Source organism: Sinocyclocheilus grahami, unplaced genomic scaffold, assembly GCF_001515645.1.
Source record: "Sinocyclocheilus grahami isolate Dianchi unplaced genomic scaffold, SAMN03320097.WGS_v1.1 scaffold433.1, whole genome shotgun sequence".
NCBI classification, from domain to species: Eukaryota; Metazoa; Chordata; class Actinopteri; order Cypriniformes; family Cyprinidae; genus Sinocyclocheilus; species Sinocyclocheilus grahami.
The window spans coordinates 332,204-350,284 of NW_015505612.1; the positions used below are offsets into that span (position 1 = coordinate 332,204).

The 18,081-nt window shown below is 35.3% G+C and overlaps 1 protein-coding gene and 1 pseudogene across 1 annotated transcript; both read left to right on the top strand.

Annotated features, from left to right (window-relative positions):
- Positions 1 to 1,743, top strand: part of LOC107551778 (dynein heavy chain 1, axonemal-like) — a 32,876-nt pseudogene extending 31,133 nt beyond the window's left edge.
- Positions 1,744 to 2,641: 898 nt separating this feature from the next.
- On the top strand, positions 2,642 to 16,349 carry LOC107551779 (MAP kinase-activated protein kinase 2-like). The gene is made up of 10 exons (XM_016233504.1): positions 2,642 to 3,362; positions 4,726 to 4,810; positions 12,297 to 12,386; positions 13,050 to 13,129; positions 13,261 to 13,387; positions 13,555 to 13,630; positions 13,746 to 13,870; positions 14,510 to 14,595; positions 14,682 to 14,762; positions 15,680 to 16,349. The coding sequence occupies exons 1-10, from the start codon at positions 3,072 to 3,074 to the stop codon at positions 15,833 to 15,835; spliced, it is 1,197 nt and encodes a 398-aa protein (XP_016088990.1). The 5' UTR covers positions 2,642 to 3,071; the 3' UTR covers positions 15,836 to 16,349.
- The last annotated feature ends 1,732 nt before the right edge of the window (positions 16,350 to 18,081 follow it).

An 18,081-nucleotide genomic window follows, 5' to 3' on the forward strand; every position in this document is an offset into this window, starting at 1 on the left:
ACATTTCCGTCACACGCTTGAGGTATTCAGCCAATCACAACGCACTGGATAGCTGGCCAATCAGAGCACACCTCGCTTTTCAGACCGATGAGCTTTATAAAAATCGAGCGTTTCAGAAAGGCGGGGCATAGAGGAGAAACAATAATGTACAGTATGTGGAAAATAATGTGGTTTTTGAACCTTAAACCGCATAAACACATTTCATTACACCAAATGCACAAAATAATGTTCTTTTTAGCAACTTCATATGACCTCTTTAAAATATATATTTGAATAGAAAAGTTATTTTAAATTGTAATAATATTTAACAATATTACGATTACTGTTCTTTCAAAAACATAAAAGAAATCTTATTGACCCCAAATTTTTGAACAGTAGTGTATAAAAAAACAAACAAACAAAAAACAAGTATACTATAATTCATTTGTCTCTAAACACTCTAAAAATGCGCCTCTCTATCATTCTCACAGATATAATAAGTTGTTATCAGTGATTTCCCGGCGTCTCAGTGATCTGGTGAAGGCTTTGAAGGGTTTGGTGGTGATGTCATCTGAACTGGAGCTGATTTCTAACAGTCTGTTCATCAACGCTGTTCCAGAACTATGGAAGGCCAAGGCAAGAATCTCCCAAATGTTAACCATGCAAGACATGCACTGAATTTGTGGAATGAGTGTTTTTGTTGCAATGTCGTGACTATGCAAACTTATTTGAAATATTTTAATGGGACACAGGTAGCATAATATTCTTCTTTTTCATAATATCCATCTCTTAAGCCATTGGCTTCCTGGGTGTCAGATCTGGTCCAGCGCATAAGCTTTTTGCAGAACTGGATCTCAGATGGCATTCCTGCTGTATTCTGGATCAGTGGGTGCTTCTTCCCCCAGGCCTTCCTCACAGGAGCCCTGCAGAACTTTGCCTGTAGCTCTTCGGTCTCCATTGACATCATTGCTTTTGACTTTAAGGTGCATAATTTGTTTTCAGCAGCAAGGGTTTCTTGCATTAAACTCAGTTTGAAGCCTCAACTATGTTTCCATATTAAGCTCTCAAAGCACGCTTGATATTTGATAGACCATTAAGAGAAGTATGGTATACCTGATAAGGTCAAACACTGGAATAGGACGTTCTGTTGCTTGATCTAAACAGCACAATGTGTATATTTATTTTTAGGAACCATGTGTCTTGAAGTGGTTAGTGGTTTTCTTTGATTTCCTCTGTTTGAACCCTCTTTTAGGTGATGAAGTAAGCGGTAGCAGAGCTGACTGAGGGGCCTGAAATCGGCTGCTTCGTCCACGGTCTGTATCTTGAAGGGGCTCGCTGGGATGCAGAGACAGGCCAGTTTGCTGAATCCCGTCCCAAAGAGCTCTACAAAGAGATGGCTGTTATCTGGATGGTACCCGTTCCCAACCGCAAACCCCCTCAATCTGGAATCTACGTGTGTCCTATCTACAAAACTCTTACCCGTGCTGGTGAGCAATTTGAATAGTATTGTTTGTGAAACTTGCCACAGTCTTTTGTTAATGTTTCATTACTGTACATCCTGTGGAGTCATGTGATTTATGTGAAAATTTGGTTTGTGATTTACCACAGAGATCTGAAAAGTTTTGTTTTTCTTCCACAGGAACTCTCTCGACCACCGGCGGGCACTCACCCAACTACGTAATTGCAGTTGAGCTGCCCACAGATCGTACCCAAGGGCACTGGGTCAAACAGGGTGTGGCACTGATTTGTGATCTTGACTACTAGACTTATACACAAATCCTTATTCATACATACATAAAAGCTTCAAGCAACATGAGAAAAATATAGAATGATAATTACACTGTAAACAATGTCAGTTAAGTTTTATTCATTTATTTTGGTTAACAGTCTTATGCATGGATGTAGTGCTGTACTAAATCTTGGGACCATGAATTGGACTCAAACACCCAGAAATGATGATGTCATGCAATACATATAGCATAGTATTTATTAATATTTTAATATGTCACAAGGATAGTATATCATAGTATTTATTCATATTTTAATATGTCACAAGGATAGTATATCATAGTATTTATTCATATTTTGATTAAATTGAATTTGAATTTATATTTTCAGTTTTCATTTTTATTTTAATTCAAGTTTTAGCAATCTTTAGTTTTAGTTTTTTTTTATATTTCTATTTAGCTTTTATTCATTTTTATTTCATTTTTATTTAGTTGTAAAGACAAAATCTCTAATTTTCACTTAAATTTAAGTTAAATTTTCTTAGGTATATTTTGTTTTATGTCACATTTTTTGAATTAATGAAAACAATCTGAATTGTTTTAGTTATAAAAACAATAACAACATTGCAGTAAACATTAGACAGACATAAATATAAAAATAATAATAATAATAAAAAAAAAATATATATATATATATATATATACTTTTTTAATTTATTATTTCTTTTTTGGTAATTACATGACCAAAAATTCTGATTAATGCAGGCTTAAACTAGGTGACTCAATCTAATGTCTAACGGGAATAGTGGCTTTAGGTCATCTCGATCAAGTGCTGCCACAATAAATGTGCGCGGCTCCTTTAAGAGAGTAGCGGTTTAGAAGCTCGCGCTTCCGCAACAGACACTGACCCCAATGTGAACGCGCGCGCGCACAGCGGCATTACAGTCGATGACGGGAACTGCGCATGCAGCAGGACAAGACACTTTCTTTTTAATTTATGACACTTTTAATATGGACCTTTCCTACTGAACGTGAATATGACTTTTATTACTAGATAACACTGTTTTTGGAATTCATTCTCATAACTTAATGGGTTTTAAAAAAATAAAAAAGTGTTAAACTTTATTAATGAATCTTCCTGGTGATGTTGAAACCGGCGTTTTACTTATATGTATCTGAACATAAGTGGCCTCATGCTGTAATTCTGTGACCGTCAGTCATCACAGGAATTCATCAGCAGTGTATTTTCGGAACAGCGTCACTCAGTGACAGCGGGACCCGCGCGGATAGTTTATCTGTGGATTTTAAAGGACCATCTTAAGCCACGTTGAGTGACTGATAGCTTAATCTCATCTGCACTGAAAGATGCTTCAGAATGGCAAGTCTCAAACGGACAACGCGTCCGAGCCAGAGCCAAAGCCCGAGGCGCAAAGCGAGAAGACAGAAGCGAGCGAGAGCGCCGCGTCTCACCCAGAGACTGAGTCCACAGACACCGACCCCACTCAGTTCCCCCTGCCCGTCTATCCCAAACTAGAAATCAAGCGCCATGCTGTGACTGATGACTACAAAATCTCAAGTCATGTGTTGGGTCTGGGTGTTAACGGCAAAGTTGTGGAGTGCTATAACAAGAAAACCGGACAAAAGTGCGCGCTGAAGGTAAATCACACACACGTTGTAATGGGGATATAATGGGAGAGTTGAATAAACTCATATGATAGACATGTTTGTTGGCAAGTTGACATAATGAACTCTGTTAACCTGATCCAATAATTTCAAAAGCAGTCCTTAAGCCTCAAAATATTAAGCACAACGGGTAGTTAACAAATATCATGGACATTAACTTCTTTTTTCTGTATTAAAATTATGGGACTTTTCACCCATTCGTTAGCCTTTAGATGTTCAATTCTCTGAAAGTGACATCTTTAAATATTTCATAAATATTTAATGTAGTATCTTAATATAAAATCTAAAAAGTTGTATCATACCTTTTTGACAAGGTTTTTAAAATAGGGAATCTTAAAATTGTGTATTGTGAAAATAACTTGATTAAAAGTCCTTGACCATTGAGTGAATATAGATTTTTATCAGCTGTAAATTTTATTGGCAATGAAAGTGTTCTTCATTAGTCATGACTCATGAATGACTGAAAAATTCAGAGAAAATCACATTGGTCGAAAGGTTCGAGAACCCTGCAAAGAAGAATTTTGTTAGATGACAGTTATATAAAGTTCATGTCAAATATGACAGCTTTGAAAAACAGTTTCAAATAAAGTAACATTTTCGGTAGCACTTTATTTTACAGTCCTGTTCTGCGTGTATACGTTCTTGTTATAGTAATTACAATAACTGGGTAATAACTAACTTGGACCTACCCCCAAACCGAACTCTAACCCATGTTACCTTATATTATCCAGTACTGGTAAGTGCACTCTAAGTACAGATAAGTGCACATACACTCTTAAAAATAAAGGTGCTTCACGATGCCATAGAAGAACCTTTTGTCTAAATGGTTCCATAAAGAACCTTTAACATCTGAAGAATCACCTTTCTGTTTCACAAAAGGTTCTTTGTGGCGAAAGAAGGTTCTTCAGATTATAAAAAGGTAAGAAAGAGATGGTTCTTTAAAGAACCTTTGACTGAATGGTTCTTTGTGGAACCAAAAGTGGTTCTTCTATGGCATCGCTGTGAAGAACCTTTTGAAGCACCTTTATTTTTAAGAGTGTACTGTAAAATGTGCAACCAAATTTTCTAATGAGCTTAAATTTGCTGTAGGTGTTGCTTGAGCTAGGAGTTTCGCCTCATTAATCAAGAAAGTAATTCATTATGTATTCACTATGAGTTTTTGAATCTGATGTATCAGAAAACAGTTAATTTACTTGTCTTAAGGGTCTCTAAGTTTTTGCGTGTGTCATGGCACCGTACCTCATGTAAAGGGTCACATGCTGGAGTTACAAACAGTGCTGAGGTTCCTGGAGGGCCACCAGTTAAAGGGTTGCCAAATCTGACTTGGCTCTTTAAGGAGATGAGGTGTGACACACAGCACTCAGGCAGAGCAATGGAAATATGTCACCCAAGTGCCATCGTGGACAGGGATTTACTGTCCAGTACAATCCAGCTGGATCAGAAGAACTCAATATGCACATAAGGAGAAAAAAAGGAGGCATAAGGAGTATAATTGTATCTATGTATTAATTTCTATTGTTTTATTAATGAATGAATGAATTCATTCATTTATATTAATTTACTATTTATTATATTACATTTATTTATTCATATTAAGTTTCTCTGATTCAACTTATTAAATATCATGTTTATTGTAAATCTAAATATTTAAACTAATATATCCAAATAAAGATTAATAAATGAGTGTTTATTTAAATATTTTGGGGGAAATTTGCCTAGTCTAATCCATTATTAAAATTACAATAGGACACTGTAGGTGTAGGAAGAACTTAGAGATGCAAAGTGTACCAAAGATTCGGGGAATGATACATCTAATCTTGTTAATTTTTTATTATTTATATGTTGTGATCAATTAGAGCTTATAAACTTTCCTGCCCAGTGCCCACCTGTAGTTTTTCAGGCCATCTGATATTTGGCAAGTCTGTACTGCACCTGTTCTCTCTGTTTTACAACTTAGTGGAAGATGTCTAACTAGGCTTAAACAGCAGCTGACCTACACTCTTAAAAATAAAGATGCTTCACGATGCCATAGAAGAACCTTTTTGTCTAAATGGTTCCATAAAGAACCTTTAACATCTGAAGAACCTTTCTGTTTGACAAAAGATTCTTTGTGGCGAAAGAAGGTTCTTCAGATTACAAAAAGGTAAGAAAGAGATGGTTCTTTAAAGAACCTTTGACTGAATGGTTCTTTGTGGAACCAAAAATGGTTCTTCTATGGCATCGCTTGAAGAACCTTTTGAAGCACCTTTATTTTTAAGAGTGTAAGGTACGCATTCAGTGTCTTTCGTAATGGTTAATGTCAGGATTTGAATATCACACAAAGTCAATATGCAGAGACTCACTTACTCTCAATTGACATACCATCCCAAATATCTCTTGAGAGTGGTAGAGGCATTGCTTATTATTATGAAAATGGCACAGGCAAAATAAATAAGGTTCTTTTGATACTAATTGTGTTGAGAGTTGTGCTATCCTAAATGAAACTCAGTGTGCTGGGGCACAATAAAAATCCAATTGACCCGAGTCATTCAGGAGTAATTTATTGCTCAATATCCTCTCTGCTTTTTAATCACAGAGTAAATAGGCATAGGGCAGAGCTGTCCATTTTGGCAAGCCTTTTAATTAAGTAGTATGTTGATGGCTAACTGTAATAAATGTGAGCGTATAGGTGCTGTTTAATCCACTCTGTTTAGCTGGATAGAAGCCATCCTTTAAATCTAACTCATTTAATTCACTCTTGATTTCACATATTGGATTTGAACAGTTGCCAACAAGGAAAAGATATCTTACAGCCTGACTGAACCTCTGAGATTTATTTATTACGCTGCCATTGGGTCGCTATCTTGCAAAGTCTGTACCCTGCATATATAGTCCAGTGCAGTAGGGGTTCTTGATCCCTTGATTGAGTTTAGTTTGTGGTGTGCTGGTCTACAACATTTGAAATTAACATTAAGAAGAGGAAACAATCCTAACTTAAAAGGTCAATTTCGTCCCAGGACAGCCAAAAAAATAAAATAAAATAATAATTTAACATCTGTTCTTGAAGTAATTACATAGCATAGAGTAAATAAGAATTTACATAATGTAAACATGTATATTAATTAAAATGCTGAATTTTAACGACAGTCATAGGACAGTTTTCTATATGATATATAGCGTTTTTGAAAATGAACAAAATATAAATTTCTTAATTTAGTTTCATTTTAAATGTTTATAATTAAAATGCAGATTTTCTAGAACAATTCCCGTCTGTTCAGAATTCTGTCTATATAAATATTATATTAATTATTTTAAAATATATATATATAAATAATTATTATAATTATATAATTTTTAGGACAGTTATGTTTTTGTAACGAATTCTGTGAATAAGACAAAATCAGAACCTTGTTTCACGTTTAACAGTATGTATTATAATTTGATGAAGCAACATGGTGGTAAAATGGCAATGAAAGATGTGTGAGCTCTGTTCAATGGCCTTTCACCGTTCCCATTGTGCTGTCAGCTATAATGTATGCTCGACTGGTTCATATTACAGCCCTGGCGCTGCCACTCTCACTGTTCAGTGTTTGAGTTCATCTTTCTGCATTCAGGATCCAGATATTGTTCAGGATTGAGCCTTTGTTCAATCCTGGCATATTTCTGAGTGTGCCGCAAGGTTCATCTGGAAGGCGCTTGATGTTTTCTAAGCAAGGGGGATGAAATTTGCTTCCCCCTAAGGGAGAAACAGAGAAAGCAGAGTGTGACAGAGCTGTATGACGAATTTGCAAGAGCTGCCAACTTGTCTGTAGAAGTTCATTTTTTAGGAGGGTCAGTTTTATGCTGTGGCAGTTTGCGTATGAAAATCTGGGCTATGAATTAAACTCAAACTCTATCCCATTAGTATTCAGTGATTTTTTTTTACAACAGACCCAATAAAGAGTATAAGATTACATGAGATAAGAATAGTTTTTATAAAGCAGCTAAGGGCAGAATGCTGTGTAATACTGTGGTGTCTTTTACAAGAGTCTTATTTTAGACAGATCAGAGTGTCATGTTTCACGTGTTATCATAAGACGTGACTTGGACAAACACAAAGTAATATAAACACTCATGCGTGTCTCTGTTTGACCAAGAACCAAGTGTGAGATGGTTATGATTACGCTGACCTCCAATAAATCAAGTTGAGCCACTTCAAATGACAAAACAGACCAGAATGCAAAACCCCCACACGTTTCTGGGCTGAAACTGAAATATAGTGGTTCCTAGAAAATGTAATTCCCCACTCTGTTTTTAGGAAACTGTGGTCACAGAAACCTTTTGGTTACGTTCAGTACTATTCTAAATATACTAACTGTTAAAAAAAAAATGTAATTGATTTTATTTTACTAAAAATATTGAATGCATCAATCTGACTACAGTAAGATACACAAACAAAAGTCATTTCAAAGTATAAATAAGCTAATAAATATATACAGCATGTGTCATTAACTGGTATGGTACTCGGTAAACATCATGCATCCATCTCATTCAAATTAATGACTCACAAAAAATAATAAAACTTGTTATTTACTAAACAGAATCTAGTCGGAAGTTTATAGATTTGTCTCACAGTTAATTTTACTGCTGAGTCTAAGGGTTAGTTCACCCAAAAATGAAAATTAGCCTATAAATTACACACCCTCAAGGCTTCCTAGGTGTATTTGACTTTCTTCTTTCAGACAAATCCAGTCGGATCTATATAAAAAATTGTCTTTGATCTTCCAAGCTGTTTAATGGCAGTCAGCGGGTGTTGCATGCATCAGTCCAAAAGAAGTGAAATAAAAAGCGTCCATCCATTAAAAAAAGTGCCTCACACGGCTCCAGGGGTGAACAAAGGCCTCCTGTAGCGAATCTATGTGTTTTTGTAAGAAAAATATCCATATTCAAAACGTAATAATCACTTTAATGCGTCAACAGTTGTACACGGAAGCAGCTCCGGGAGGATGACGTAAGATGTTGGCGTTGCGTATGCGCCGGTGAGTCTCGTGAAAACCAAGATTTGTTAACAGGAGCAAAGGAAGCAAAGCTTCCTTACTTTAGCAAAGGAAAACCAGTCTCCTCTTGGCTTATATCGAATTCCTCTGACATTCTTCTTTACACATCCTCGTTTTGAACTTCTAATCCATAACCATTGTTTTGTTTTGATCTCTCCCCTGCGCTTCCGCATTCGTCACTTCTGAGCGGCGCATGCGCAATGCTGATGTCCTACGTCATCCGCCCGGAGCTGCTTCCGTGTACAACAATGAGTGCAAGCTAGATTCAATTGATTATTACGTTTTAAATATGGTTATTTTTCTTACAAAAATGCATCGATTCGCTACAGGAGGCCTTTGTTCAAACAAATAATAATATTTCTCCATATTTTTTAGGATGTTCTGAGTGGATGCCAAGTTGTTTCTATGCAGTTTAGTTTAATGCTTAACCTTAATAAGTATGTGAACAATAACAGTAATACTTTTCTTAGAAAACACCACTATGTGTTCTTTGTAAGTTTACATGTTTGTTAGCGCCAGACAGTGCTCGCATTTATAATAGTAGATGCTGTCGCTCCTTAGAAATGAATCCTTTAACATGATTACCCATAAAGCTTATGTAGCAAAACCAATGCACATGTGATTTATTGTGTATGTGTGTTATCTGATACTCTCGTGGTTTTCTTCCAACCACAACTTCTATTATTGTTGTAAAAGGATTTTCCTGACGTCTGTTTCACTGTAATTCTACAGCAGTTTTTGTAGGTGGTTCCTGTATCTCTGAATCAGGACTGAACTATAAAGATTACTCCAGTCAGTCATTTACAACACTGCCCTTGAAACTCCAGCCCACGGGCTTCACTGTTAAATGACTCAAACTGTCTTTTGGCTGCTGTTAGTCAGAAAGCTAATGCAACACATCTCTTTTTCACCCCCACACACACATATATACACACATTATGAACTTTTGGTTGTCAGCTGCAGAGCCAGAGACAACGTGGGTGGGGGTCAAAATCAAATTGCATGCAGTTCACACCTCTGCAAATGGTTTAAACAGCTTTTGGGCTTTAATTGATAGAAATTAAAACCAGAACCCCATTTCTGTTTGCTTGCATGTAAACAATTGCTAAACTTTTTTAAAGTGTGTAAATGGAAATAGCACGTTTCTTTGCTAGTAATTCGTTTTATGTGGTGACATCTGCCTTAACTGGTTTTATTCAAGTCAAAAATAGTTTTATAATTTGACAGAATTAACACCAAGAGTAATAAACACAAAAAAATATTTTAGAATTGTCTCAGTTTTTTCCACCCTTCAGTGAAAGTCAGTGACTGACTTTTTGATTTAGTGGACAATGACTTTTGAAATATTCTTCAGAATATCTTCTTTCATGATCCGCAGAAGAAAGACATACAGGTTTGGAACAATGTGTGGGTGTGTAAATGGTGACAGTATTTTCTCTTTTTGGGTTCCCCTCACTACTTTAAATGAATAGTTCACCCAAAAATGAAAATCTACTGAAAATGTACCAAGATCTAGATGAGTTTGAACAGATTTTGAGAAGTTTAGCATTACATAAATTGTTCACCAATGGATCGTCTGCAGTGAATGGGTGCCGTCAGAATGAAAGTTCAAACAGACTCGTATTAAAGTTAAAAAGTCATATTATAGACTTGTACTAAAGTTAAAATGGTTTAATGATGAATTTGTTTATTACAAACCCACAGCTTCTCACTTCACAAAACATTAATTGATAGATTGGAGTCATGTGGATTACTCGTTCTTATCTGCTGTTTGAACTCTTATTCTGATGGCACCCATTCACTGCAGAGGATCCAAATCTGTTAATTTTTGGGTGAACTATTCCTTTAAGACTTCCTGTGTGATTTTAAGCTATCTTGGTTTTGTAAATACCTGCTGACATCAGTAAACTATTTATGAAACTACTACAGTCAGTATCAATTGATCATATACATCATGTTGCCTAAAAGGGACACAAAACACTAAAAGGCTCTTAACCAAGAGGTTACACTGGGTGTTACTGCAATGGAAGGTTTCAGGCCCCAAAAATACACTCTGATGGGATGCATGTGCAATGTCAAGGTCTCAAACTGTTCCAGTGCAGTGAGTGCACGCCATGTGTTTGACGTCCCACTTATGGGGAGAGAAAGGACGGGTACACAATGAAAACAATTAATTACTTTCTGTACTGACTCTGTGTGGTAAATTGCATAATATGAATAGATATTTTCTTTTCTTTGCGTAACTGTTCTTCTTTAATGGGCAGCAAGGAATGTTCCAGGTTCAAAACAATGCTGTCAATTACCACAGATGAAAAGGCCATAGATGTGAAGCAATTTTTTTTTTAAATGTTCTGTTTAAAATTCAATATTTATATATATTTGATATTTATTTATTTATTTAGTCATTTAGCAGACGCTTTTATCCAAAGCGACTTACAAATGAGGACAACAGAAGCAATCAATTGTAGTATTAAAACAACTAAAAACACATTCAAAACTAAAAACTAAAGCTTTATAAATACTACTTATACACATTTTAAAAATAAAGAAATTAAATAAAAATGACAAATGCATACAACAAAATTTCAAAACTTAACATTTAAATGAAAAACAAAAAATAAAGCGAAAAACAATTCAAAATATTAAAGAACAAAAGGTATAGGAGTATAATAATGATTCTAACATAACACTAAGCCAAAAACCAAAAAACGACTACAAATGTGTGTATGTACATCATTTTTATTCTCGTTTGTTTGGACTGCATTGTTTCAGTAACAGCATACACAAGACTTTAAAAGTGTCATAAAAATGTGCTGATGTTTTTCTTATTGGGACATATTAAATGGCTTATTCCTATTTGTTAAATAGCCAGTAGATTTAGAGGATGGGACATTCTCATTCTAGAGAACTTTTTCTTAGACTGAAATTGGTGCAGTCCAACATGAGTCATTCATTTTCCAGAAAAGACAGCCTGTAAATTCTTAAAGCAGCAAGTGAATTCTGCAAGCTTTCACACAGACAACCTCAAAGCTAATAGACATGGACTAAAAAGTGTACTATGAATTTTAACATTATTTTAGTATATGACAAATGGTGTACTGTTAATGCCCGGGTTTTTGTTTGTTTTTTGTTGTTGTGGTCGTTCATTCATTCTAGCAGTTTTGTCACGATGTCTTATAAACTTTTGTCTGTTTGTGAGGTTGATGCTGTATGAATTGCCCTGTGAAGGGACAAATAAAGATTTACTACTACTACTAAAAAACACAAAATTTTGATTTTGATTTCATGCTGTTTAATCAAACAGTGGCTTTGAGTGTTGTATTAAGTGGCTGTGATGTGCTTTATCTGAGGTGGTTGAGCAGTGAGAGCAGCACTCAGAGGAGCAGAGAGGGACTCTCCTTGTCCATCATTCACAGAGACAAACTCATTTCCTGTATCCCTCTTGCTTTTGCACATTTTGGCAATAATATGATTCACATCATTTTTATAACCATAAAGCCAAGTTGTTGTTTTCACATGCTCAGCTGGGAAAGAAACTCGGCTTATTGTGATTGTGTATTTGTGCATTAAACCGTATAATTAGAAAATGTGTGTGTGTGTTGTGTCAGTATGGAGGGGGGAGAGCTCTTCAGCAGAATTCAGGCCATAAAAAACACAAAATTTAGATTTTGATTTCATGCTGTTTAATCAAACAGTGGCTTTGAGTGTTGTATTAAGTGGCTGTGATGTGCTTTATCTGAGGTGGTTGAGCAGTGAGAGCAGCACTCAGAGGAGCATATGATTCACATCATTTTTATAACCATAAAGCCAAGTTGTTGTTTTCACATGCTCAGCTGGGAAAGAAACTCGGCTTATTGTGATTGTGTATTTGTGCATTAAACCGTATAATTAGAAAATGTGTGTGTGTGTTGTGTCAGTATGGAGGGGGGAGAGCTCTTCAGCAGAATTCAGGCCAGAGGAGACCAAGCCTTCACTGAGCGAGGTGGGTTATCTGTGCCACTGTGTTTCATAACACAGGAAATGTACCATGCAAATATAGATGTATGTTGCCACAAACACAAACACACACACACACACACACACACACATTTAGAACAACCTAAACTCTTTCTACTGCCACCAATTTTACATGGTCATAATGAGGTTTAAGAGTTATTTAGTTGGTCTATATATATATATACTGTATATAACTATATATATATATATATATATATATAGTTATATACAGTATATATAAACAACTGTAATATCAATATATTGCTTGTTTAGTTAGTTATTTCCCCATGCAATATCAATTTAGTTGAATAGTTTATTAGTTAGCAATACATATATTACTTCCCCTGTATACTTTCTGTTGTTTAGTAAGTTTAATAACTATAAATATGGTTATGATGAAGTTATTTCCCAAGTTCCGTTGGTTGATTAGTTAGTAGAGTTATGATCGATTTCAGTTAGTTAGTTAGTAAGTTAGTTAAGCAGTCAGTCATTTTTTGAAGAAGCCACTGAATTGTAAACTTGGCTGATATTTTGAGACAGGAACTGAATAGTAGAGATAATTGAGGTTCGCTCTTCTCTTACACTTATAATCATGAAATGACATCAGAGGCAGCAGTCACACTGTATTCCCTCTGTTCTGTGCCTGCAGAGGCATCTGAGATCATGAGAGACATCGGCACAGCCATCCAGTATCTGCACAACATGAACATTGCACACAGAGACATCAAGGTAACATGATTGTTACAAGTACTACCACCTGTAAGATAAGAATTTACATTATATTCAAGTCAGATATTCAGGAAAATGGGATCTTTGTGTAATTGTTGACAATATTTTGAGCATCTCTATACCCTCCTCAGCCAGAGAACCTGCTCTACACTAATAAAGAAGATACTGGAGTTCTCAAACTAACAGATTTTGGCTTTGCTAAAGAGACTTCACTGCATAACCTATTACAGACGCCCTGCTTTACGCCATATTATGTAGGTCAGTGAGATGAATGCCACTCTTATCATGAGAGGTACATTCTTTACCTCTCTTTAAACAGAGACTAAGACTGAGTTTTGTGTGTATATGTAGTGTAAACAGAATAACACTTGGTGTAATAATGCAAACTAATGTGTGTGTTTTTATATATATATGTGTGTCTCCAGCACCAGAGGTTTTAGGCCCTGAGAAATACGACAAATCATGTGATATGTGGTCTCTGGGCGTGATCATGTACATCCTGTGAGTATAACGACTCTACCTGGTGCTACCTTAAGTGGTAAATTAAAGCTGTGGTGTACATCATTTTAAACTAAACTAGCTGAAACTGCTTTGTTCCTCTTTATGTTGCATGAAGGTTGTGTGGATTCCCACCGTTCTACTCCAACACAGGACAGGCCATTTCACCGGGAATGAAGCGGCGTATTCGCATGGGCCAGTACGAGTTTCCCAACCCAGAGTGGGCTGAAGTGTCTGAGGAGGGTGAGATGCATTTTATGTCTTATTTTGCACCCAGCCAAACTTCATGTTGCCTGTTCACCACCAGAGGGCAGTATCACTTTTGTTTTTATTGCCATCTTCATGACTACATGTAATCATGGATGTAATATATAACATGCATGGTTATATATAATTATAGTTTTAAATATTTTTTTTGCATATTTATTCTACTTTTTTTATTGCCTTTTTCAGTTATTTTATTGTATTTAATTTACTGAGCATTAGAAACATATTAATACAATTAGAAATATATATTGAATATTGAGTAATATAATAATTATTATTATCGCAGGTAGTTTTTTCCCTAGGGTTTAATAATGAATTATGTCTAATAATACATTCTGCTTAATTTTCATACTTACATTCTTAAATGCTAGTCAGCAGCATTGTCCAAAATTGTATTTTATGGAACGGAACATACAGATATTCTGACTGTGTTTGTAAATTCACTCTGGTTCTCAGTTCTGTTCACACTGGTGAATGATCCAGTATTTCCCAACCTATTTTTGTACCCCTACAGCCGTGTCTGTAATGCTCAAGTAGCCTAAAACACTGATCTAGATTATGGGGACCTAAACAGTCATGTTCCCCTTATGGATATATAATATTCTTCTCCTCCAGCCAAACAGTTGATTCACCAGCTATTGAAGACCGACCCTAATGAAAGAATGACCATTGAACAATTCATGAACCACACCTGGATCATTGTGAGTATTTCAGCTGATTGTATGTGTTTCTTTGGATGTATTTGCTCTGCATATACAAGGATCTAACACTGAAATGTTTCTTTTAGCAATCCATGGTGGTTCCCCAAACGCCTCTCCACACCACACGAGTGCTAACAGAAGACAGCGAGATGTGGGACGAGGTCAAGGTGAGCACTGGATGCACTGCCCATTGAAAGAATTACACTACCTGTTTAGAATAATATCCAAATATCATTGAAGTGTCTTTTTCATTCTGTTTTGTTATTTTTAATGTAATATCTGACGCTGAAGAATGGTAACACTCTGTAAGGGCATTATTTTCTGTAATACTATCTGTATCCTCAAGAGGGAGCCACACAACAGAATAAAAACAACTCAACTCAGTTCATTTTTATCAAAGTAACTTTATTGCCACAGTATATACACAACTACCCAATGTAAGGTTTGTGCCACAGCTTACAAAACAGTATTGGTGATGACCAAAATCATGTTTCTGTAATGGTTAATCCACCAGTATGTGTAAGCTCTTTAGTCACAGTAGTGTTTCTAATGCTAAATTGTTGTTATCCATGAATTTTCAAATTTACTGTTTTACAAGAAAGGCAGATAAAATAGTCAAGTCACTTAATTTTTTTATTCAGATGCCCAATTAATTACAGTCAATAACAACAGAGACTCATGAACAACTATGACAAAAAAGCTATATATGGATCTATGCTATTTAAACAAATCACTATTATTATTATTATTAATGATGATGATGAATATGTTTAAATTGTACACACAAACACACAATAATAATAATAATATATAACATTTATGTTGTGCTATTTAAATATATAGAATAAAAAAAACCTGCCATTTAAATAAATCATCATTATTATTATTATTATTAGTGATTATTTGTAATTGCATACATATAAATATTTTATATATTTTATTAATAATAATAATGCTGATATTGATAATAAAAGTTAAAAATATATATATATATATATATATATATATATATATATAAAAAACTACTCTTTATGTTATACTATTTACATTTTTTCACCTTTTTTTTTTTGTCTTTTGTTTTTAGGAAGAGTTAACCAGTGCGTTGGCCACCATGCGTGTAGATTACGAGCAGGTGAAGATTAAGGACTTGGATGCCTCCAGTAACCCCTTGCTGAACAAGAGACGCAAGAAAGCAGCAACAGGGGAGAAGAGTGGAGGAAGTGGATGCAGTAGCCAATGAGGGACTGGGGATGAAGAATAGACAAATCAATGATCAGATAAAAGGAGTCAAGAGCAAGAGTGGAAGCATACGGAAATAGATGGGCTCTCCAAAGAAGAACAGAAGATGCATGGATCAAGGGAAGAGGCAAGAACGGGAGACAATTTTGTTGATAAACAAGAAGATTTTGAATAATTGGAGGGAATGCACATGTGCATAGAGGAAGTCCTTGTTTCTACCACCAGCAGTGAAGAAGACTTTAAAAAGCTGCTTTAAAATCCTTCAGCTGTGTGTGTGTGTGTGTGTGTGTGTGCGTGTGTGCTGTATGTGAGCGTTCATTAAGGTTTATATGTCTTTTTTGTGTACTAATCTATTACTTGATGCGCACTATTCACACTATGTCTGTTATATATGTGTATTTGTATAAGATGTGTTTCTATGTGTCTTATCACTCTGATCATGCAGGTCACTCCAGAGACTTAAAGGAATAGTTCACACAAAAAAATTTGCTTAAAAAGTACTCACCCTCAGGCCATTCCAGATAAGTTTGTTTCTTCATCAGAACAGATTTGGAGAAAGTCAGCATTACACTTGCTCACCAATGGATCCTCTGCAGTGAATGGGTGCCGTCAGAATTAGAGTCCAAACAGCTGATTAAAACATCACAATAATCTAAAATCTATCAATTAATATCTTTTGAAGTGAAAAGCTTCTGCAAGAAACAAATCCATGTTTTTAAACGGATCTACATCTTGGATGGCTTGAGGGTGTGAGTACATTTTCAGAAATGTTTCATTTTTTGGTGAACTGTTCCTTTAATTTGATGTTGTTTTGGGCTTTTGTTATTGGCCCTCTTTACTGCAAATAAAAATTCTAAATGCATTTCCAGAAGAATTGCATGACTGTATTAGAAGTGTTTCACAATATTCCTTGTGTTGTGAGATGTGGTGCTTTTTGATGCAGTGAGTAATTTCCTGAATTTAAACTTATTATCAACATCTGCATAACTAAAGACTTGACCTCAGAAATTTTCTACAGGCGTCATTCCTTAGTGGACCAGTCAGTTCTAGAGAAGCTGACATCCACATACTAGATCTCTCCTTCGACCATCTCAAACATTCAGCTGTTTAATATTTTGGTTGCCAGAATTTGCATTAGCCAGATATAATTACCCATTCGGCCTATTATTATGATGAAATACTAGGATTTCCCACAGGTACTTACACTTTTTGTGACTATTATTACTACAAAGCTGAGTAGATTCTGAGAAGGAATGTTCCCGTTATAGCTTTTCAAAAATGTTTCACTGCAGAAAACTGACAGAAAACGCTTCACCTGAAAGCAGCCTGTGCTAAATGCTCTGCTTTCTTTGTGGTCAGGCACTGCATGCGGTTTATAAATAACACTTATCACACAGCGTTTTGGTGCAAAGCCAGTATTAGTCTGGCTGATAGCCGGCCACTTTCTAGTGAACATATTTAGATGACCACTTAACATTGACCTTTCCCCTAGTTTCTGCCAACTGATGTTTAAGGAACAAGTGCCTGTGCCGAGTCTGTGGTTGGAAAGTATTACAGTCGAAACTGTTTTGAAATGGTATTTTGAAATTGTTTGGTTTTTTGAATAATGACAGGGAACAAGTTACTGCAATCACAATCATAAACTATTACTATACAGGAAGTTTTTTCTCTCGCAATATACAAGACAATGACATCCACACTCAAAATGTATGAAAATGTCAAACAGTTATATAGATTTTTTTTAAAATACAGCATAAACACCCTTTTCTAGCACATTTCATGACAATAATTTGTTAAATAATAAAACAATAGATGAACTGCTCAAAATTATGACAAAATAGATGACTTTTTCAGAAACAGACTACCAGTGTTATTTTGTTTTTGTAAGTAACAAATTATATATATATATATATATATATATATATATATAAAGGTAGCTGTGAAAATAAATCTGCATCTGAATGATCTTTCATTTAAAAATTCACAAAATTCTAACCTAAAACTGAAGTAAAACAATGGAAAGTGGGGGGGAAATCTCATAAAATAATTTTTTTCTCTATTTCACGTTGTCTACAACTATTGGCACCCAATTATTGCAAAGTCTTTTTCCCAAGAGCGAGGAGTATTTTTCTTGAAACCCTCCCGAAACACATGTGGTGATCAGTGTTGGGGAGTAACTAGTTACAGGTACACTCTTAAAAATAAAGGTGCTTCAAAAGGTTCTTCATTGTTTTCAGTGCTTCAATA